This window comes from Pelodiscus sinensis, chromosome 11 (assembly GCF_052426305.1).
Source record: "Pelodiscus sinensis isolate ZL-2025 chromosome 11, ASM5242630v1, whole genome shotgun sequence".
NCBI classification, from domain to species: domain Eukaryota; kingdom Metazoa; phylum Chordata; order Testudines; family Trionychidae; genus Pelodiscus; species Pelodiscus sinensis.
In genome coordinates this window covers 18,804,081-18,826,586 of record NC_143062.1, presented here as the reverse complement: position 1 = coordinate 18,826,586, position 22,506 = coordinate 18,804,081, and the positions used below count along the sequence as shown (strand labels likewise).

The following is a 22,506-nucleotide window of genomic DNA, read 5'->3' as shown; positions in this document are numbered from 1 at the left end:
GCAGCAGAACGCCCTCTAGCGCCAAACTGGGGCACTGGGGCCAGCACTGACTGAGAGGGGCACGTGCCCCCGACTGAGTTTTCACCCCTCTCCTGCCACCAGTACAGCCCCAAGATGGTGCTAGGGCATTGGGGTCACCACTGCCAGGGAGGGAGAGCGCCCTCTACTGAGCCCCGAGGCGTCACCCTGGGGACTCTTGTCCCCATCCCAGCCCCGCCCCAACCCGCAGAGTGTAAGATATTTAACAGGATCATTGCATAAGCCAGCTTGGCCACCTTCCATAGAGGATACAGCCTTCACTTTCAACTTCCTGAGGGCTGGGGTGATGTGAAGAGCAGCAAGGGAAGGAGCTGCCTCTACGTCCCGCCCAGGCTGGCAATCCCCCCTCTCCATTCCTTTACAGTAGCAGTCTAGTGCCCTCCCCACACCCCCATGCCGGCTGTACCCGTCCTGCTTCCTGTAGTGTAGGTCCTATCTGTAAACAATACTTTTCATTCTCGAGGGCGTGGATTGATAGGGAGCCACTGGAATAAGCTGATGAGCTACACTCCATACAATAACTCCCCCTCACCCTCTGGGAATAGCCCCTCCAGGGTTTGAGTCCAAAAGGGCAGTTTGGGGAAGCAGAGATTTAATGAGGGAACTGTGTGGATGTGCTCCTGATGCCAGGTTTAAAGCTATGGGAGCTGGACTTTGGATCTCAGCTAATACTAAAAGTTTGCACACTACAACTCAATAGGGCTCCTCAATGCCCTCTCTTCTCCAAGCTTGCTGGGTACCATTCACCCATCCCCCTCTATTTCAGGGACTCTGCATTTGCCACTACACTCTTGCCTGGGTCTCTGGTTGCCCCCTAGTCCCATAGAATTCCCCATTCTTGTTCTCAAAGCCCTTATGCCAGGGACATTTCTGTGCCCTCATCCCCTCACCCTTCATATTACCTCTGAATCTCTCCTCTCTTTCAGGCTATCAACTACTGGACTAGGGAGTTGTGCTGGAAGATGCTGACTACTGGCACCAATCTGGTCTTTGATCCATAGCCAGTTCCAGACTCAGCTGAAGTTCAGGCTCTCCTAAGTGCCCAGGGCTCAGTGTGCCCCCCATTTCTCCTTTTTGGTTTCCAATTCCTCCCAAACCCAGTCGGTGTCAACCAGGGTTGCCATTTTAGATTGTGACGGGGGAGGGGAGAGTGAAAACATGGGAGGGCAAACTGAGGACAGAGGCTGCAGCAGTGTTACTGAGTATGCTCAGTACAAGCCAAGCACCAAATGGGAAGCAGACCAACTCTAGTCACTCTTCCACACACACTGTACATTGTCTCTATCTAGGGCCTACTAAGGTACTGGAAAACTCTACTTTTTTTGGAAGGCAACTTAGCAGTTAACTGACAGGAGCACTGTATCTAATTCCTGTATAAAAGAAAGAAAATTAAATAAATATTAGACCCACTCAGCTCTAATATTAATATTCTGACATCTTGTGGCAAGTCACTTAAGGGACACTGGTTAGCCTTAAAATGTGAATGTATATTTACTTTGTTACTAACTCTGTGGAGAGAGGCCCCATCAGGACTCCTGGTTTCTATCTCAGCTATGGAAGAAGTGAGGAGGGTCTAGTGCGTTACAGCAAGGGGGCAGATACATTTCAGCTCTATATAAGAACATCAGAATGAGCAGACGAGGTCAGACCAAAGGTCCCTCTAGTCCAGTAACTTGACTCCCAATAGTGGCCAATGCCAGGTGTTTTAGAAGGCATGAACAGAAGGGGCAATCATCATGATCCTTCCCTGTCACCAATTTCCACCATCTCCTGGCAAAAATTCCACAAGTTGATTGTGAAAAAATAATTTATTTTGTTTTAAATTTGCTGCCTATAAATTTAACTGGGTCATCTTCTTGTGTTATGTTAGTGAAGGAATGAATAACATTTCCTTATTCTATTTTTCCACATTATTCATGATTTTCTAGATCTCTAACATGTCTCCCCACCCTTCAGTCTTTTCTTTTCGAAGCTGAAAAGTTCCAGCCTCGTTAATCTCTCCTCAAATGGTAGCTGTTCTTTACTCCCTAATAATTTCTATTGCCCTTTCTGCCTTTTCCAAATCTAATACATCTTTTTTGTTGTTGTTGAGTTGACCTGATCTGCATACAGTATTCAAGATGTGGGCATACAATAACTTTATGTAGAGGCAATATGGTATTTTGTTTTATTATCTATTCCTTTACTAATGATTCTGAATATTATGTTATCTGTTTTAGATTTTAGACTGCCACAGCACATTGAACAGATGTTTTCAGGGCACTATCCACAATGATGCCAAGATCTCTTTCTTGAGTGGTAACAGCTATTTTGTATCTATAGTTAGGATTATATTTTTCCATGTGCATTACTTTACACTTATCAACACTGAATTCCATCTGCCTTTGTGTTGCCCAATCACTCAATTTTGTGAAATCCCTTTGTAGCTCTTTGCAGTCAGCTTTGGGTTAGTCCCTGTTTACCCCATCAGGAACATTTGTAAGTTTAACACAGTAGTCCAAATGCATATCCCTGCAGCACAACAGTCATTCCTACACTTTCCTCCCCTATCTTTTACCCAGCAATGTTTTTATGATGATCTAATGATCCTTCAATTACTGGAATGCCCAGCCTTTTGTTATTCTTAATCACCCAGCCTCCCTCTTTTTATAACAAACTCCCTGCCCCAAAGGCAAAGCTGCAAGCAGCTCAAACTCTGTTGCATTTAAGATGTGCCTCTGGAGTCAGGGCATGCAGCTTTAAGCAGACCTCAGGTATGAAATCCAGAGAGTTCGAACTCAGGAGGGGGGTCTACTGCCCCCCAGCCTCCCATAAATGGCACCCTTGGTACCAACCAGAGATTCCTAGATCAATCCCTGGCATGTTGGAACTGATGGGATGAGGCAGTCTAACATTACTGTGCTACAGACATGTAGCAGACAAGAAACGCCATTAGGTTGAGTATAAGGCTTCGCAAGCTGGGCCAATAAGTCATCATAGTCCTTGCAGCACAGGCCCTCTAAGCCCCCATTGGGAAGAATACTGCTTCTGAGGAGAGAGCACCTCCCACTGACCTCCTTGCTTACTGCAACACAAGAGCCCTGAGGGACTGTGGTCAGCACTGATACAATGGGAGAGCACTGCAGCTTGGAGCACAGAACCTCCCTAGCACCACACTGATGCCAGCACGGACTGCAAGGAAAGAGTACCCTGTACTGAGCCTGTCACCTGCTCTCCCTGTAACACAGCACCTCCTAGTGCCAGATCAATCCAGGGGATCCCAAGGCCATTTCCAGCCTGGCAAACACAGAGGCATGGGAGTGGGGAGAGAACAGGATTCACCAAAGATGGAACCAGACCCAGAGAAGTGAGGTCTACCTGCCTCCATGCACCTGCCACTGTCCCAGGACTCAGGAATCCTGGGGATGCTGTGAGGGAAATCTAGCCACCTAGTGCCTGGTGTGGGGAGTAGCAAGAGGGGGACCCATTGCACTTCTGCTCTACCCCCTAAACTGATTAAGTGGGTTTTACCCACAAAAGCTCATGTTACTAGGTATTTTTGTTAGTCTCTAAGGTGCCACAGGACTACTCATTTTTAAAGTTACAGACTCTCACACCGCTACCCCACTGAGACATTTTTGCCCACTCCAGTGATACTTCACCCACCCACCCTGCAGTTTCCACAAATGGATGGCACCCTTCAGTCTGTATGAAGCCCCTTTTGGGGTTATTCCCCTTACCAAGCCCTATCTGCATCCGCTCCTCCTCCCAGCCCGATGCCAGCCTTTTTGGGGAATAAACAATGGGGGGGGGGGGAACTGTGTCCTGAGGCTCCTGGGGGAATTTGCAATGAGAACAGAGTAGGGGAAACCAAAGGCAGCATCCGGGTCTGGTGCAGGGTGGGACTGTGGAGACATGAAGAGCACAAAGGAAGAATTGTACTGCATCTGGATGTCCTTCTCTGCCTGTTCTCTCCCTGCTTTGCTGGTGCCCCTCAGTCCTGCCCCACAGCACCCTATAGTCCCAAACCTGGGCTCCTCTGCCCTCCCCTCCCCAACTCTGACAGTGCCCCTCAAGCCAGAGCAGCAGCCCCGCCCCTTCCATATACATGGGTGAATCCCATTTCCCTTTTGTCCTTGCTGCGCCCATTCCCCGAGTAGCCTGCAGGTGGCAGTGTCGGGATGCAGCTGCCGCACCCTCCCGCAAAACAGCCTTTGTGTCCCAGTCTTTACGTTCCTGAAACTCAGCCCTGGCTCCGTGAATGGAGCTGACCCCTGGCAGGGGCCACGCGACGCTCCCTACACCTAAGGACCCTACTCGTGCCAGCGGAACCGTGTGCATCGGCCCTAGTGGATACTCACAGGCTGTGTCAACGTGCTGCATGGGGACAGCCTGTGGAAAGTTTAGACCACCACAGCATGCACAGTGTGCTGCACGTGGCTCGCAGGGCCACAGCCCCCATGCCTGTTGCACAGACAGCGGCACAATGGAGTGGTGCCTGCCTTGTTGTAGCCTTTTCTGGCTCTGCCCTGCTTGGGAAAAGTGCCACGGATGCACTGACCCTAGTGTGTGCTTATAGCTGCATATGTGCCCCCTAACTTTGTCCTAGATGCATGGGGTCACAGCAGGGGAGTGCTACATGACTCCAGTGCCTGTATATGGAACGCATTACTGCTGCATGCACCCTGCATGTTGCATGGGGATAGTGCATTGGACTACTGCAGACTGAACTAACCACCCTAGTGCAAGCTCACAGGCAGCAGCCACGTGCTGCAATTGGTCCCTATCCCCCACAATGCCTTGTCTGTCCCACGGAATACTGCATGGGTGACATGCAACTTACATGAATAGCCTGCCATGGTGTGGATGGTGTGCAATCATACCACCATGGTGGCTAAGGTACCTCTGGGGAGAGGCACTGATTTCCAAGCCCTTGCGGCTCTCTAACCACTACTCTCCCCTCCCTTTCCTGAAGCACAGTAAAATTGTAGGGCTGCAAGGGAACTCACTCCCTTCCTAGGGCTAGAAACAGAACCCAGGAGTTTTGGTTCCCAGCTCCCCACACTGGGGTTCTACCCCCTGGGATACCTCAATCGGGACAACCACAGGGGGCATTTAACCGCTGCCCTTCCTCCAGAATGCCGAACCCAAGAACAGCGCCAGCAGCTCTGGGGAGATGCTGAGGGATGGGTATGATGATCTGCACCGTGCTGGGGGAGTGCGGCGGAAAGGATGGGGAGCATCTAGCTGGGGGACTTACAGGAACACTGGCGGTAACACTGGGTAGTGCCAGCCACAGGGGGTGCTCATTTTGGCGGGTCACGCTGGGGATGGGGGGTGCAGTCACACAGGGGGCTCGGATCAGGCTGTGGAGGGTGTTGCTGCCGGCGCAGCTGCCGCATTTGCTCCGGGGCGAGGGCCAGGGCAGGAAGTGTCTGAATCGCAGCTCTGTTACTCTCGGCCACGTGTTTCCCTGATGCCTTGGGCCAGGCCAGCCGAAGGCTGCAGGGAGACAGTTCTTAAAGGGACAGCAGCCGTTAGGTCTTCACCTTCCAGGGTGCAGGGGGTGCATATGACAGAGAGAGAATGTGTGTGTGTGTGTGATGTTCTCCCCTTGTACCCAGAGTTATCCTCCAACCCCCTGAAACTTTTCCACCATTACCCCTTCTTTCTGTCCCCTCCTCTGCCTTCTGGTCAGGTGGGAGGCAACACCCCAGTGCAGTTGTTAGTAAGGACAACAAACCCCAGTGCATACTCCCTAGAGTTTTCCATATGAGAAGGGCAATGTGACCCCAGGCCTCCAGGCCTTTCCATTCTACTTCTCTAAATCTCTGCCTCTTCCCTCTCTAATACTGGTTTGCGCAACCCCTGTGCTCCACCCCCAAGGTAGCACTCTGCGGCTCAGCATATGGATGTTCCCCCATCCCAGAGGTGGCTGAATCTCAGCACCAGGCAAGGAATCCCTGTATAAACAGTCCCATGCCCCACCCCAAAGGTGGCTGAATTTCAGCACCTTGCCCCAGGGAGGGAACAATGCTTGGATAAACAGAGCCTGTGCCCCACCAGCATGAGGAGTAATTACTTGACTCCCCCCCTCCCTCCCCCAACTAGGTATTTTTGGGCCTGGAGCAAAATATTAATTATGCTTAGCCTAGGCTAGCAGCTTGTGCAGGTTATTTTTACTTATTGTCTTTGCACCGGATTATGATGCATTGGGGTAAGTGTTCCACTTGCCTTGCCCTTGTTAGGGCCCTGCCCAGCCCCCATTGGCTCTACCCTAGTCCTGCTCCACATAACCTAGATCAAAGCTGCCCCCTTCCTTCAAACTTCATCTGAGCCAGATTCCTTAATATCTCCCAGACTGTAGGGAGCTGCTCCTCCCACGTTGCCACAGTTGGACAGGAAGGATGGAGGCAGGTAGAGACAGAGATGAGGGGGCAGATCCCCTGGCTGTGGAGACAGTGCCATGGAGCAGGGGCAGCCTCCTCCCTCCTCTCCTTTGTTATGGACATACAGACACTCCCCCTTCCGCATTGTGAAACAGGAGGACAAATGGGCATGCTCTGGAGGGGCCAGACAGGTAGATATACTGCGGGGAGGGAGCTGTGTAGCGTTGGATGGAGGACAGACACGGGGGCGGCGCTGAAAATAAAAACCTGGACAGCAGCATGAGCACTTTGTAGGGGGGAAGGACAGAATACCCCACTTCTGACAACCAGACCTCCATGGGGAAGGGCGGGGGGCAGCCAGCCACTGGGTATGGGGCGGGGGGGGGGGGGCGGGAGGAGTTTAGGGCAGGGATTGACAAACGAGGGACAGGAGGGGGGCAAAAAGTCAGGCCGATCGACTCCGTTTTTGAGAGTGGGTAGAATAGCCCGAGCACCTCTGTCCCATGGAGAGGGTTGACGGAGGACACAACGGGGGGGAGGGAATTGGGGGGGACACACCCTGGATGGAACAGAAAGTAGCTGTGTTGAGGGGAAGTACCCTCACTTCACTCCTGCCCCTGAGGGGGTGACGGACCGTCAGGCAGATACAGGGCGCCGGGGGTCGGGACGCGGACTGACAGACAGACGCTGGAGTGGGTCGGGATCGCAGCTTTGACCTGTCTTCTCCTCTAGTGAGGAGGGTGTTGACGGACAGAAGGACGAGGGGAGGAGACAGACAGACAGACACGCGGCCCCTTTAAGGGGGCGGGGAGGGGGCGGGAGAGGGAGGCGAGGAGCGAGCGATAGCGGCAGCAGCGGGACAAAGGGGCCGTCGGGGGGAGCGGATCGGAACCGAACCGGAGCTGGGAGCAAGGGGGGAGAGGAACCGGTACTGCCGGGTGTGGCTGCAGGGTAAGTAAATACCGGAGGCCCCGGCAGCAGCACCCAGGACAGCGCCGGCCGGAGTCGGTACCAGTAACTGGGCCTTGAAAGACCCCGAGACGGCAGCTCCAGGGGCAGATCCGGAATCCGGCATCGGCGGGAAAAGACCGAGCTTTTCCATATTCGGGTTGATCTCCACCCCTGGTTCGGAAACATCAGGAAGAGGAGCAGATCTGGACCCAGTTCGGACCCAGACAGTACCACGACCCGGTTCCGATTCCACTAGGTTCCAGCAAGAAGCGAATTAGGGTCCAGAGAGGACGATCGTCCCGGTTCGGTGTGCACGTGGTCCCAGAAGAGGCAGGACGGACGTGGGGTTGGTTCTGATTCGGTGTAGACAAGAAGTAAATCTCGATCCAGCACCTATAGTGGGCTTAAGACGGTGCTGGTTCTGTTCCCATACCTAGGAGGATCTGGCCCAGACTGTATGTGGCCCTGGTTCCTTGGAGGCAGAACCCCGAGCCCATAATAGCAGAAGGGGGATCCGGTTCGAACTTGCTTACATCTCGGTATCGGCAGCAGAAGGCGGTGTCGGTGCTGGACCCACGTGGGCCGGGTTCTAGTCTGGGCAGAGGTAGCATCAGCCGGTTCCAGCGGAAAGCAAGTCCCAGTATCAGCAGGAAGTTCTGAATCCACGTGGGGCCGCTTCGGGGGGGCAGCAGTAGCCGGTTCTGACCCGGTTCGGGTCCCCGGCCCGGCGGATGGCAGCGCCTTGCAGCCCAGAGAGCGGCCCGGCGGGGGCCACAGGCCCCCGAGTATATTTCCAGAACCCCGCGGGGGAGCCGGGCCAGGAGGAGGAGGAGGGGCCGGGCCGGCGCCAGGGGAAGGTCACGGTGAAATACGATCGCAAGGAGCTTCGCAAGCGGCTCAACCTGGAGGAGTGGATCCTAGAGCAGCTCACGCAGCTGTACGACTGCCAGGTACCCTGCCCCCAGCCCAGGAACAGCCCATCTCTGATTGCCAAGGACCTCCGACCCCCCAATTTCCCTATAACCACCATGGTGGCCCCGCATCCATACTCGGGAACACCCCTCCCAAGAGCCGGGCGCCAGAGGGCCTCGCCCGGGCACATGGCTGGGACCCCCTGGGATTCGTGCTCCCCTTAAGTACCAGCCACAACCCGCCCCAGGCTTTGCCCTCTGGCCGGCGGATTTGGGGCAGGATGGGACAGCGGCTAAACACACTCCCGTGGGGGAGGAGGTGGCTCAAGGTTTCTCACGCTGCTTAGTTCCAAGGATTTCCTTTGCTGGCTGTAATCGCGTTAAAGTCTCAGCCGATGGAGTGGGGGGAGACACGCAGCCTGGAAACCCCTCCCCCCCCGTTTCTACTCTGGGGCCGGATGGAGCCTAAAGGGTTAATTCCTGAATTGCCTATGGGAAGGCGAATTACCCCCGCCCCTTGGTTCGGGGTCCCGGCCGTTTCCCGGTGGGGGTTGCTGGCATTAATCAGCTTTGGCTGGTGGGGGAATCCCCCCACGGGGGCACCGGCTAGTGTACGTTGGCGCCCCCCCCCCCCCCAGAACAAGGGGTGGGGCAAGTGGGGGGAGGGCGCTTGACTCCTCCCTGGATTCCCGCTGACTAAGCTTCCTGTTTCCAAATCTCCGTCTGGATTCTGGTGACTCCCGATTGCACACACAGCGCCGGGGGGAGGGGCCCACGCAGGGCTCCCGCCCAGGAGCTGAGGTGCAGCCACCTCGGGGGGAGGCGCCAGGGCTGTTTGCACAGGGCCAGATGCACCATGTGGAGCGTGTCTCTGAGACGGCTAATGGGGCTGTAAGAAGCTGAAGCTGCTTGGGAGCAGACGCCTATTGCTTAGACTGGTGCCTGCCATGGCCCCCTGGGGGGGAGGCGCCCAACTCCAGACTTTACTGAGCCAGGGAACTGATGGGGGGTGATTCTGGCTCTGGAGTGGCGGGTGACCTGATTAGGCCATTCCTGTTATGCTGCTAAAATTCTTCCAACTAATCCCTCACCTCACCCCCTTATTCCCAGTATACTTTAGCGGGGGCTGGGTGATGGGGGTAGGTGTGACTATTCCCAGCATGCAGTGCTCTGACTCACACCAAGGTGGGAGCCACCTGGTTCTTAGCTACCCCAGTGCATTAACCCTCCCCCATTATTTCCATCCCTTCCCCAGGAAGAGGAGATCCCAGAGCTGGAGATTGATGTAGATGAGCTGCTGGACATGGGCAGCGATGAGGCCCGGGGAGCCAGGGTGAAGGTAGGGAGGCGGTGCAGCAGGGTCCCCCTACCAACAGACACAGAGCCCCACACCCCGGGGCTGGTGTGGGGCTCAGCTGGGAGTCCAAGGAGAGGAGAGCAGGATGGGGCTGGGACTAGTGAGGTACCTGAGATGACGGTGGTGTGTAGTGCCAGGCTTGAGGGAAAGGGTTGGAGAAGCAGAGCACCAGGCTGTGGGGGATAGTAGCCAGCTTGGTGGGGGCAGAATGGGGGACAGCACTGGCTTGGCTGTAGGGAGGGGCCTGTATTTGCCACCCATGGGATGAGGTGGCACATGCCAGCTTGTTGAGGGGGGGAGAGATTAGGTCACAGGACTGGGCATTACGCAGTCAGAAAGGGTGGGGAACCCAAAGGGAGGGTGGTGGTAAAGTCTTGGGAGTCATAGGGACCAGGCAGGGGAGGAAGCTGGGCTGGGAGCTACAAAGGAGGGGGATATAAGTTGAGGTGGGGAGATGGTGCACCAGGCTATGGGGCAGAAAGGCAGGGGCAAGGTAGCTGCACTGCAAGACTGTTATGCTGGGGATGGCAACAGGGCCCAGAGAAGGGGTGTATCAGGCCCAAGAGGCCTCGCCAAGCCCTGACCCCCCCCTCTTTTCCTTCCCCAGGAGCTCCTGGTTGACTGTTACAAACCCACTGAGGTGAGTGCCAGGTCCCACTCCATCAGGCACAGGAGCCAGAACACTGGGCCCTGCCTCTGTCAATGGGGAGGGAGGAGGGGATAGATGGCTTTCAGCAGTTGTTGTGCTCAATGGAGGGGGGTGTGTGTGTGTTAGCAGCTGTTCTTCCCTCTCCAGTTCCCCGCCCCTGACACCTGTCATTTGGGGGTTTCCTCTCCAGAGCTGATTTCTGAGGCCTCCTGAAACTACTGCTGGGTAGGGGCTGTATCCTTAGAGGATTCTGGGTAACTGGGGAGAAGAACCAGTCTGGGAGTATGTCCTGTGCGTGTCTGAGGGGAGAGCATCTGTCTAGGGGGTTACGGCAGGGCCAGGTAGGTGAGGGGGTGGGAAGACTCCTGGATTCTAGCAAAAAGGAAAAGGGCATTTCACTACTGCACCCCATAACCCTTGTTTTTCCCCATGTCAGGCTTTTGTGGGTGACCTGCTTGACAAGATCCGGGGCATGCAGAAGCTCAGCACCCCCCAGAAGAAATGATCCATCCGGTCCTTAGACCCAGCTGAAGGGGGAGGAAAGGAGGGAAAGCAACCAATGGCACAGGCTGGGGTGGGGGAATCCCTTCTCTGAAATCTGAGGATGTAGAAGGGGCCTCCAGAAGCTCCCCAGTGCATTGATAATCACTAGCCAGCTGGACAACTCCTTAGCAATACCCCCACTTGAGCCTCCTCTGTTTTTGGTAGTGGGGAGTCTCTGGGGGAGGTTATGATTTTTTTTAGGATTTTTTTTGAGGTTTTTAATTATTAAATGAATTTTCTGTTATGTTTTTATATGAATTTAATAAAAGATGGTTTGAGATTGGGGGCTGCAGTGGGGGTTACTAATGGAGGCGTACATAGTAAGCAATTTGTGGGGGGTGCAGGACCAATGGGGGAACTCTTGCAGGAAGGAAATGGGGGGCAGAGGGTGGCACACACTGGTGCAAGTGGGCACTGTTGTGTGGGGGACACATCCCACCATGGGTAGGAGGTGGCTGAAGGGGACACTAGGTGAGATGGAGGGTGGATGGGAATCAGCAAGGCTTCTAGTGAGGGGGTCTGCAGCCACTCCTGCTTCTCAAGCATCCTTCATTTCCCCCTACCAGAATAAGGGAATGAGAGGCATGCCCAAACTGGGCCCCATTTGCCCAGCTGGGGACAGGCCTGGAGTTTGAACTGATGCCAAGTGGGGTGTGGAGGGGGAAATCTCAGGCCTACCTAGTTGTGGCTAATCAGTAGGATTGGGAGGGACACTGGCACTAAGGCAAGTCCCCTCCACCTGTAAATCACAGGGGAAAACAGGCAGAAGACCGACCAACTGAACCTCACGCAGGAGATTGGCTAATGGGCAACAGCGCCCCCTCCAACCCCATAGAGCAGCCCTTCTCCCCTGCATGCAGTGGCTGCCAGCTCTGCACTCCCTGCCAGCTCTGCACTCCCAAGGCCTTCTTTCCCCAAGGGGAGGCAGCTGCTGTGGCAACAAGGGTGGTGAGATGGGTCCCAGTGCTGGCAACAGGCTGGCTGTGCTGGGGGGTGGGGTGGGGAAGAGAATTCATGCCCCAGGAGCCTGGTTAGGCCCCATCCAGGCCAGGCTGAGTGCCTCCCCTCCCCCACATGTGGCAGGGCTGAGCTCAGCATGGAAAGAATGTCGCTTGCTCCTGGAACAAATCGGGCAGCAGCCGCACTTCATGCTTCTGGCCTGAAGTCAGCAGGCGGCTGGGGCTGTCAGGATGGGGCCAGGGCCAGCACCCCATTATGCTGGTGGCCTCCAGCCCAACCCAGCCTGGCTCTCTGCCCCCCAGCAGCAACCTAGCTGGCTCCTCATTCCACCCTGCCAGGTAATGTAGCATGGGGCTGCTCAGATGGGACTGGCACAGACCAGGCGCTGCCCCTCCCGCCTCTCCCTGGGCACCCCACCAGTTCTGCCAGTCCCTCGCTACCCCACTTAGGGTCCCCTTTTACCGAGCTCAGCCAGTCCCCTTCACTTCTGATTCAGCCATTGCTATCCTCCCCTATGTCCCCTTCTAGCCCCAGCTAGCCCAGTGCCCTCCCAACCCATCGTCCCTGCTACCCTGCCCTACAAGCCCTCCTGCCCCCAGCTGCTGCTGCAGGGCACTCATGAGCACAGGGTGCAGCTGCTGTCTCACAGGGTGGATCTGGGAGCAGGCTGAGTCACTGCTGCTGGTTTCCCACGTGCCGCTTGCTCTGCCTTTGAAGCTGGCCTGCAGTGGGTCCAAGCCTGCTCCCAGCTCCTCTTCCCAGCCAGGCCAGTGCCCAAGGCCTCCCTCCTGCCCTGCCTAGTCTGTGCCAGGCTCAGCAAGTGGCCCCTCCCTTGTCTGCCTGGGAAAGCGGGTCACAAGCAGGCAGGCTGCCACACAGCCACCTCTTGCCAGATACCAGGCGTCATCATGTGGTGAAGGCAGGAAGCACTGCTCCATAGCAGGACAGTTCACAGCCTGAGGCAACTGCCCTGAGCCAGGGAGAAAACCCAGAAACCTGGACTCCCTGCCCCAACAAGCCCCCACATCCCTCTGAGCCTGCTCTCCGGAGCCCCAGCTCTCCATTTCCTTTGCTCAGGGCTTGCGCTGCCCGTGCCTTGTTCTCCAGGGACCTCCCTCCTGCCAATACCCCTCCCCCACATACCAGGCAGCTCCACTCTGTGCTTTTATTATTGATCTTCCACGTTTTTTAAACACCCCTTTGCCCTCTGTGTGACTGTGCACCCCACCCTTGCCTAGCCAGGACCGCCCCCGCTCCCAGCCAATGCTACCCGCCTACAGCTCCGGCCGCCGCTCAATCTTCAGTAGCTCCACCTCGAAGATCAGCGTTGCGCCACCTGGAGGGGGGCAGGGCAAAGTCAAGGGGCGCCATGGCAACCCTGCCCTCTCCTTCCCAACCTGAGCAGGGGTGCCCCAAGGACCAGACAAACAGAGGAGGGACCCCCCCCCCCCCCGCCATTCCAGCGGGGACGTGAAGACGCTGAGGGGGAGGCAGGGAGTACATCGCAGCCTAATGGCTGGATGAGGAGGGGCTTCCCCCAATTTGTGATTAGGAAATAGGGACCCTGTTGCTCAGGGGCTGCCCCAGCAAGTGACTGAGGTGCTGGCAGTTCATACAAATAGCTCTGCTACACCGGAGGGACAGGCTGGGACCAAGCACGGGGGGGCACAGTGGCCTTACCTGGAATCTTGGGTGGAGCCCCTCGGTCCCCATAGCCTTGGGGAGAAAGAGAAAAATTAAAGCAAGGAACACTTCCACCCCCACAGCCCAATGTGGGAGGGGGGAACACCAGTTCCTGGGGCGAGGGGAGGTTTGGGCAGGGATTGAGCAATGGGAAAGAGGCAAGACTGGCACAAAGAACACCCTCCCTGAAATGGGTCTCTTCGGTACCCAAAACACCCCTCACATCTGCCTTCCAAGGGACTGGGCCTCGGGATGGGCATCCTGATGCCTCAGTCCTGGCCCACAGCCCCCTGCTAGCCCAGCCCTGGCCTCGTATCCTACAGCTCGGCCAGTGCCCCTCAATCCCCACCCACAGCTCCTGCTATACTAGCCCCAGGTTTCCCCTCTCACTGCTCTCTTGATGCTGCTCCATCCCAGCCCGCAGCCCCCTCTAGCAGTGATTCCGGGCAGGTGACTTTAGCACAACATGGAAAATGACGGAGATCCAAACATGATCACTAATCACTGCCTGCTAGGCCTGGATCAGAGCTAGTGCCCCCAAGAGGAGAAAGGCTTTGAACCCCATTCCCCCTGCAGGATGGGTCAGTCCAATCCCTGGCTACCTACCCAGTTCGGAGGGAATCACCAGTTTCCTCTTCTCACCCTCACACATTCTGAAAGGAGACAGCAGTGAGACTTGGTGAGTGAATAGCACCAGACCTCTCAATCCCCTCAAAGCCCCTTTTTAGGAAGCAAGGACAGGCTCATACACTTATTGTAGCTCCAGCAGCAGCAAGCCTTGCCCCTGCTACCCCACCACTCAGGGCCTTCCCACGGGGCAAAAGGATATGGCTGAGAGGCAAGACTCCTGGGTTCTACCTCTAGCTCTGGGGGGCAGGGCTAGGGCAGAGATGGGGGGGGGAGTGGGAATGAAAGTCAGGATTCCTGTCCCTGGCTGTGGGAGAATGGGTCTCGTGGGCTAGAGCAGGGGGCTGGGAGGCAGGGCTCCTGAATTCCACTCCTGGCCCAACCACTGACTCACTCTATGGAGCCTGGGGAAACCCCCCTCCCCTGCGGCCTCTCTCAGTGCAATGGCAGATAACCCCACTCCACAGGGGCCAAGTGCTTGGGGGCCTCTGCCACTGATTGTGCAGAGTTGATATTGTCCACTTGCTTAACATCTGAGGCCAAAGTTGTCAATGGACTATTTACCTTCCAGTACCACAGCCTCTCCCAGGTGCCACAGCTGGAAACCCTCTGCTGGCACAGAGAGCTGGCTAATTCCCCTTACACAAAAAGCAGGTATTTAGCAGCACATACACATCACAAGTGCTGAAACCTGGCAGAGTTCAACCACCTCCATTGTACCTCAAACACCAGAGGCTTTGGCAAGATCTGAAGGTAAAGGGGCTGGAATCTGGCTGCCGCTCCAGGTGAAGGATGGCTGGTATGTGGGGTAATGGCTACACTCTGGCCTCTAAATCCAGAATCTGCTTTCCCAAGATGTGGTGGGTTCCCCACCATGGCAATTAGCAAATCAAAACAGGCTGTTCCAACTGCTCAGCATCAGTCCTGTGACAGGTCAGGCCAGAGTGGTCTTAGGACAGATGACTGTGCAGGGCAGAGTCAGTTCCAGACCTATCTTCAGCACCGCTCAGGTCCCATCCTTACCAGGGCTGGGCACCTCAATCCTCAGCATAGGTCTGAGGCAGGGCAGAGCTATTATCCCCACCACAGATGGAGAAACTGAGTGACCTACCCATACAGTAAATGGAACCAGAGCTCCTGAAGCCATAGGTGGAGGGGAGGGTGGGCCTGTTTCTCTTACCATCACAGCTAGGAGCCAGCCCCACTCAGAGAATCTGCAATTTAAGCCACTCTAACCATCGTACATCCCCCTTCACTCAGTGGATAGGTTTTGGGGCACCTGACCACCCCACAGAAGGTGTGGAATCCCCTCAACCCTGCTGCTTGGCTCAGAGTGGCTTACTTGCATGAGAATCCATTGTCTGCTTATTGCTCCCTCTCAGTCAGCTCCTGTTATAAATTTGTCCATGCCTGAGCCACTATTGGCTCCAAGAGCAAACAGGACAGCCCAAACCACAACAAGAGGCTTCAAAACTAAGATTAGCCAATGGAGAGATGCATAGGAGAATCATAGTGGGTAAGAGAGAAGTGTCAGCAGAGCCACTGCTCACTGGTCTGTGTGAGGTATCTGCCCTCACCCCGCCCTCGGGGCAAAAAAATATACCCAGGTATCCACGTGTAACCACTACTAGGGATGGAACAGTGTGTGGTACCAGGCTGCCTATAGCCATTAACAGTTGAATAACATTTCTGGAGCAGCACAGCTTAATAGTCAGTGTGTCTAGTGGTTAGAGCAAAGGAGGCTGGGAGCTGGGACTCCTGCTTTGTTTACAGCTCAGCCGACCAAGAGTGGAAATTAGCAGCATCATGCTCAAAGAGAGAAAGCTGTTTGTTTCTTTGCTCTGAAGTCATGCAGAATGGACAGCCCCAGCAATGGATGGATGGCTTGCAGCATCAGGAAGATCACTGCAGACAGGGCAGGTGGAGCTAAGTTAGAATTAAGGATCAGAAAGCACGGGCAGCGTGGAGATTGTGGTCCTATCGTTCACACGGTTTCCCCACCCACTTGGGATTACTATTCCTGGGCAAGAAGGGGATACTTTCTCCTTGAGGGCAGGGGAAACCTGACTACTGCGGGCCTCTCCAGATGGGGGCAGATGCATTGTCAAGAACTGTCCCTAGGCAGGGAGCCCTGAAGAAACACAGAGCTCTGCTGGTCAGTCACCACTGCCAGTCTAGGGATGCTAAATTTCAATTAATCAGCTAATCAAGTAGCTGATGGAATTTCCATCAACTACTCAATTAGTCAATGGGGGGGGGACAGACCTGTTATCCTGCTATGCCTCTCCCTTTGAAATGTACAAGAGCCACAGGTGGCTCTTTTACATTTCAACAGCAGAGGAGCAGCAGTCAAAACTGACCTGAGCAAGACTGTTTCAATCCCTGTTCATGCCATTTCCCCTCTGCCTTCTCTGCCCCCTATGAAGACAGTACTGGGGGGAAACCAGCTTTTAAGCCAGCTCCTGCTCTGCCCCCTTGCTGCCTCTCTCTGACAGAGGCAGCAAGGAGGTAAAGCGACTAGTTGAGTTCCTACTAAGGATGTTAAGTATCAGGTAATTGACTAATTGAATTGTCGATGCATTTCTGCATCGACTATTCCATTAGTTGATAGGGCACCTCCGCCTTTGAAGTGTAGCACCAGCCCTAGGGTGCTACACTTCAAAGGCAAAAGTACTGAAGACCAGGGCCAGCTGGGGATTTCTCCACTGACCCTGTGCTTCATGCGGTGCTGCCACTTTGAAGCGCCACAAGGAGCCTGACGCTGGGTTCCCTGCGGCTTTCAAAGCGGCAGCTCCACACAGAGCAGCTGACCCTGGGCTCTGTGCGGTGCTGCCACTTTGAAGTACCCCTCTCTTCCCCACGCCTTTGTGGGAGAAAAATCATATAACTCCAATTGTGTCAAAGGGGGGACTATGCAGAAATCAAAACTCTCTGAAAGAAAACTGCTGTAAGGGTTAAAAAGTTTTCCAGGCCTCTCTCCCTGTAACAGAGAGAAATCAAATTAGCTCTAATCAAGACCCTTACAATGCCTCCTATCTCAAGTTCATGGATACTCCTAGTCTGTCACAATTTGTCATGTAAACCCTTATCTTTGTCATAGTTTGCCTTGTAGACTCCTCCACTCAAGTTCTCATGTGGCTTTGTGTACTGTAAAAACTTAATTCTAGCACTCCTGGGGTGAACAGAAGTCTCAGAGTACTTCTGCTGAGACTTTGATACCTTAAAGAAAAACAATCCACAACTGGGCTGTCTGAACATTCTGTCTAAAGGATACCTGAATCTGTCTGTCAGTGCTGCTGCTTTCACTCTTGGAAGTGACAGCCTGCATGCATGCATCATAAAGTTTTCTCTTCTAGGTTTCTCTCCTGCCTCACTGATTTGACCTCCAGCCTCGGACTCTTCTGGGGGCTCTGTACCCCAGGGGAGCGAGATTTCCCTCTCACCTTGCTGCTTCTAATAGATAGAGGCAGCAAGGAGAAGGGGGGAAGAGAAGTGACTAGTCGGTTATCCTGTCGACTATCCGATAAGCATTTGTTTATCGAATAATCAACTAGTCACTTACATCCATAGGCCAGTCAAGAAAGGAGACCCATACAGAGCATGGATGCACCTGGGTACCAAGAAACTGAGGGCTGAGATCAGCTGCTGCCAACACTCGTTATAGGAAGACACTCAGTGTAGGGAGACAGGAAGCCGCCAGCCTTTGGACCAGGGGAGCCAGTAGACTCGCTTTGTTTTCCACTTTAAGATGGCCTCTGGAGGCAAAGTGACTAACAAATACCCACCTGTTCTGAAAAGGCTGCACCGGATCACTGCAAATCCCTGAAGGGAGTGTCCACCAGGCAGTAGCTGGGGAGCCACAGAGAGAAAGAGCCTGAGGGCCCTGTCTCAGAGTGGTAGGGTTCACACTTTGCCAAAGGGGATGGTTCTAACGGCAGCACAATCCAGCAGATGCTCCAGAACTGTGCAAAGACTGGGCACAGATTGCACTGCAAATCCATGCCCAGGCTCAGAACAGGAGCCGTTCACCCCCTCTACCAGTGGTGGGGGTCAGGGCTGCCCCTGGCCCTGTCTGTGTAGTGCCAGGAGCAGTGAAGGGTCCTCGGGGCAAGAAGGGGGGAGGCCAAGTGACATATTGAAAGAGACTAAAGGGGGCTGGGCCATGAGCTGGACACTTGGATCCTTCACTTGGGAACAGCCCATTGAATACCTCCTCCCCCAACTTGCAGGGTGTGGTTTTACCCAAGCAGGCCTTGGTCCCAGCCCTTGATGACCTGGCCCGTCCCCAGTGAGAAGATGAAGGGCTGGTCACGTGGGATGCTGCTGTCAAACTCGGTCCCATCTTCTAGCTTGCCCTGGTGAAAAGAAGAAGGATGAGATGTGGGGCCTGCCTCCAGCCAAAGACTCCCAACACAAACATTGCCCCAGGAGCTATTGGTAAATATTTGTGTCCCCTGCTTCTCCTCCAACAGGGGCTTTGGTTAGCTAGAATTCTCCTTGGCAACAACACCTCGGGCTCTGGCTAGCTGGCATCACCCATGCCTGCTGGTGCACAGACCCCTCCAGACCCTAGCTTATTGGCACTGTCCCATCCATATACCCATCCCCCATCACAGGGCAGGACTCACGGTATAATGCATGTGCAGCACATCTCCCTTGCGGGATTTGATGGGGCAGTTCTCCACCCGTTTCTTGACACCTATCTGAAGCTTCTTCTTGCCTTCAGTGCCCAGCAGTGGCTGGCAGAGCATACACAGGCAGAGTGTGAGCAGTGCTGTGGCCCAGCTTGACTGCATCCTGGTAGACCATGCAAAGAGAATCTAGTTGGTGCAGATAAACCAAGAGACTTGCCCGCAGGCCCAGCCAGTCATCCCTCCCCGGAGCTGGATTGGTGCCAGCCTCCTCCTATAGAGGAAAGTCCCCCTAACCCATTATCTCCCCTTGAGCTAGCCAGTACCTGCACCCTGGGGCCAACTCAGAGCCAGCATCCCCTAGAGAGGAAACTATTGTTATCCCATTTCCTGGGAACAGATCCTCTGCACACCCCATGCTCCCCCAACTCAAACACACAGTGACATGCTATAAATAATTTAAGCCCTCCACTGGTCCTTCATACCACTACCCACCCATCCAGATCCTACCCTAGGCATGCAGCGGCACGTAGTCCATCCGTCCGAATCCCCCCCGGGAGTCTCTGTGCCGCCTACTTACCTGTCCTCCCACTGAAGCAGCCTCTCCTCCGCTCCCTGCCCTACCAGCAACAGACACCATTGCCCTTTGGTGTGCCAGCCAGAGAATCTCCTGGATGGTGGGGTTTCCCTAAATCCACCGTCTCCCCAACTGCACCCTCTATTCTAATTTACCCCAATGTGAATTCCTCATGTGTATTCCCATTCCCACCCTCCAGTGTGCCTCAGTCTGCGTTCCCCATTCCCACCCCCCCAATGATATCTGTTCCCCTGCCAGTATGAGTCTGCAGTTCCCCCCAGTATCAGGCCCCATGTGATGCATATTGCTTGTGCCCACTTACGGTGCCTCCTGCCTCCCCTCTCCCTGCCCACTTTTCCTGTCCCCAGCTTTCTGGAGGGTCCACACCCTGGCCTCCTCCTGGTTCTCCTCACTCTTTGTGGTCTCCCAAGCCCAAACCCACATCTCCCCAGCTCCTGTTGGGTCCCTCACCTTGTGCACCCAGATGTCTCCAGGCCCCCCAGCAGGAGCTGGCTTCTCCCTAGGGATCCACACTTGGTCAGGATCCGTGGAGCACTCCCCTCCTCCATCATGGGTTCCTCTCGATGCCCACCTGCCCTGAGCAGCCCAGGGGGGCACCCCAGTTGCTGGGGTGCCCTTGATATGTCTGCGGGGCACCCAGACCTCAACAGGGCTCTGCCCCCCCGACGGGGCCCCCTGCCTCCACTCCCTATGGATCCAGATCGCCTCTCCCTGGCCACCCCCCACCGGAACCTTCTGCGGCCCTTTCCTCAGGGGCGGGTCCCGCTTGGGCCCCACTGGCTCCTGGCTCCCCACAGCCCCCAGCTCGGCCTCCTTCACTCCCTCCTGACCCTGAGGCTCCCCCCTCCCTGCGCCCTCAGACACCTGGTTCCCCACCGCCCCGGGCTCCCCATCAGCTGGGCCGCCCCTCTCCGGGCCCCTCGCCCCTCTGGCCGGGCCCCCGCTCTCCTGGGGCCCCGCGTCCCCTACCGGACCCCCCCGCCCCTGGTCTCCCTCGGGGCCCCCCATCCCCCCGCTCTCACCTCCTCGCCAGACCCTGCTCCAAACCCCTCTGCGCAGCCGCCGGCAGCTCCCACTCCTGATTGGCCAGACCCGGAAGCCGCTCTGGCGGCCGCCATCTTCTCCATCACGTGAACATCGCCGCTCCACGTCACGTGACCGAAGACAAGGCCACTTCAGCGTCTGGCTGCTGGCTGGCGGCGCAAAATGGCATCCGTGGGGGGCGGGGCCTTTCTGCTGTGGGCGGGGTTAACCCCAGGGGCACGCGCTGCCATCAGATAACCTTATATGGCCCTTTGACCGCTCTGTGACCTCTGGCCCCATGTGACACCCCCCCCTTGCCTGTCTCTGACCCCCAGCCCTGCGAGGTTCCCTCCACCCCTTGCCCCCGCCTTGGCCCAGCCCCTCCGCTCTGCGCCCATCGCTAGTGACCCCTGGGCCCTGGCACCCAGCAGTGTCTCCCAGGATCTGTCCAGCTCCCTCACCCCACTCGCCTGTCCCTGGGCATTGGGGAACTGGCACCTTCCCCACCTGGACGTGCCCATTATCCCCACGAGGGGGTGCCAGTGCCCCATGACAGCTCTGCAGGGAGCCGGCTTGGTGGGAGGGAAGTTGCCTTCCCTCTCCAGGGCCAGGTGCCTGCCCAGCTTGCTAGGGGGGTCCAGATGTAACAGGGCTGGATCAGGAGTTGCCTCTGCTTGGGAGAAGCTCTTGGCGCTAATCACTCAGTGCCCAGACAGTACGGATTGGCTGGCTGGGTGATTACAGGCGGGCAAGAGGTTTATGGGGGGGTCCCATTATTTCACTGTTTCCTGGCACAAAGGGGATAAGATCACCATCCAGCTCTGACCCTGTTATGTTGGGGCCTGCAGGGTTGTGCTGCTCCCTCCCAGAATCCCAGGAGGTATCTGTCTACAAGATGGGGTGATCAGATGAGATCTGAGGTCTCTGGCCATGGCTATGGGCCAGTTGCAAAACAGTGTAGTGACATCTGAAGTAAGCCAAATACAACCTTTCCCTGGTCCTGGGTATTGCAGGAGATCCTGATGTCTGGGCTGCACCCTGAATTCAGACTCTGGCATCTGGGTCATGATACCCTAACTCTCTTTATTTCTGATTATAAGGTTCTCGAGCCCCAGCCCCCTTACCCTTGGGTCTTGCCTCATAATGTGAGTGATGTGTAGGTGGGGGAGCCCAGGGCTGGGTTAGCAAGGGGCTGTGAGTCAGGATCAAGGGGCATGAGCAGAGCTTTGGTGGGAGGAGGGCAGTGCTGTGTTAGCAGGGGGCTGTGGGTCAGAATTGAGAAGCACATACACCTCTGGGGTGGAGGGTAGCTCTGTATTTCTTTGCCTTGCCAGCTGCAGGGCATCCCCACTTGCCTAGCATAGAATACACTCTGCCACAGTGCCCATGCATAGGGCCTGGCTCATTTCCCCACTGGCCTTGACCAGGAAAATGAAGAGGTTGTGTCTCTGGGGGAGAGGGGCTGCTTGGGGAGCCAGTCAAGCCCCCCACAGGACTCTCCAAATATTGACTCTCCTGAGGGCTCTAGTTGGGACCAAAGTGCGGACAGAATGGAAATCAGCTGGGCAGGAGCCGTGGGGGGTGGGGGGAAGCCCAGTGCCCTGGCAGTCTTCAACCCCTCCCAGAACCCTGGCTAGACTCCCTTCCCCTCTCAGAATCAGGATAAAACTCAGGAGTCTTGGCTCCCCATTACAGGGCATGGTGCCACCTCTTTTGCTGTTCTCTTGCTCATGGGATCGTAGAGGGGCTACGGGGTGTTTATGTCTGAGGTTGCACCTAGTGCCTCTGGGATCAAAGTCGACCCTCCACCCCTCCCCCTGCAATTTCCTGGAGCTTCTGGGTGGGGGCAAAGTCTGGAGGCAGCGGGTGCAGGGCAAACAAGCGGGTGCAGGGCAAACAAGCGGGTGCAGGGCAAACAAACAGCCTTGCCTCCTCTCGCTTGCTGCATCTGTTTCACACCTTCTCACCCTGCCTTGGGACCCTGGCATCTTGGCTGCCCTGCTCCCAGTCTGGCTTAGAACCTTAGTCTGGCTTGAGGCCCCGGGTCAGGGCAACAGCACGTTTCTAGCCTGGTGTAAGACCCTGGCATCCAGGAGCTGCCCCCTGCCTTGGGATTCTGGTGTTAAGGCTGCACTACCAGTTTACATGCACCAGAGTAGGAGGCCA

The 22,506-nt window shown here is 55.8% G+C and overlaps 2 protein-coding genes across 4 annotated transcripts; one reads left to right on the top strand and one right to left on the bottom strand.

Moving 5' to 3' along the window:
* Nucleotides 1–7,221: 7,221 nt before the first annotated feature.
* Nucleotides 7,222–11,098, top strand: PPP1R14B (protein phosphatase 1 regulatory inhibitor subunit 14B). The gene is made up of 4 exons (XM_006129648.3): nucleotides 7,222–8,308; nucleotides 9,525–9,608; nucleotides 10,234–10,266; nucleotides 10,712–11,098. Exons 1-4 carry the CDS (start codon nucleotides 8,090–8,092, stop codon nucleotides 10,778–10,780), a joined length of 405 nt encoding a protein of 134 aa, XP_006129710.3. The 5' UTR covers nucleotides 7,222–8,089; the 3' UTR covers nucleotides 10,781–11,098.
* A 1,831-nt stretch (nucleotides 11,099–12,929) lies between these two features.
* Nucleotides 12,930–20,494, bottom strand: FKBP2 (FKBP prolyl isomerase 2). Of its 3 annotated transcripts, XM_075939069.2 has the most exons (7): nucleotides 20,340–20,362; nucleotides 19,300–19,339; nucleotides 18,717–18,885; nucleotides 18,331–18,443; nucleotides 14,068–14,114; nucleotides 13,459–13,494; nucleotides 12,930–13,114 (listed from the first exon to the last, which is right to left on the bottom strand). In XM_075939069.2, the coding sequence occupies exons 3-7, from the start codon at nucleotides 18,882–18,884 to the stop codon at nucleotides 13,053–13,055; spliced, it is 426 nt and encodes a 141-aa protein (XP_075795184.1). In that variant the 5' UTR covers nucleotide 18,885; nucleotides 19,300–19,339; nucleotides 20,340–20,362; the 3' UTR covers nucleotides 12,930–13,052. The 3 variants fall into 3 exon arrangements, with proteins under 3 accessions (XP_075795184.1, XP_075795182.1, XP_089637297.1); XM_075939067.2 differs by lacking the exon at nucleotides 19,300–19,339 and having other exon boundaries at nucleotides 20,340–20,494; XM_089781171.1 differs by lacking the exons at nucleotides 19,300–19,339; nucleotides 20,340–20,362 and adding an exon at nucleotides 19,768–19,816.
* Between the last annotated feature and the right edge of the window lie 2,012 nt (nucleotides 20,495–22,506).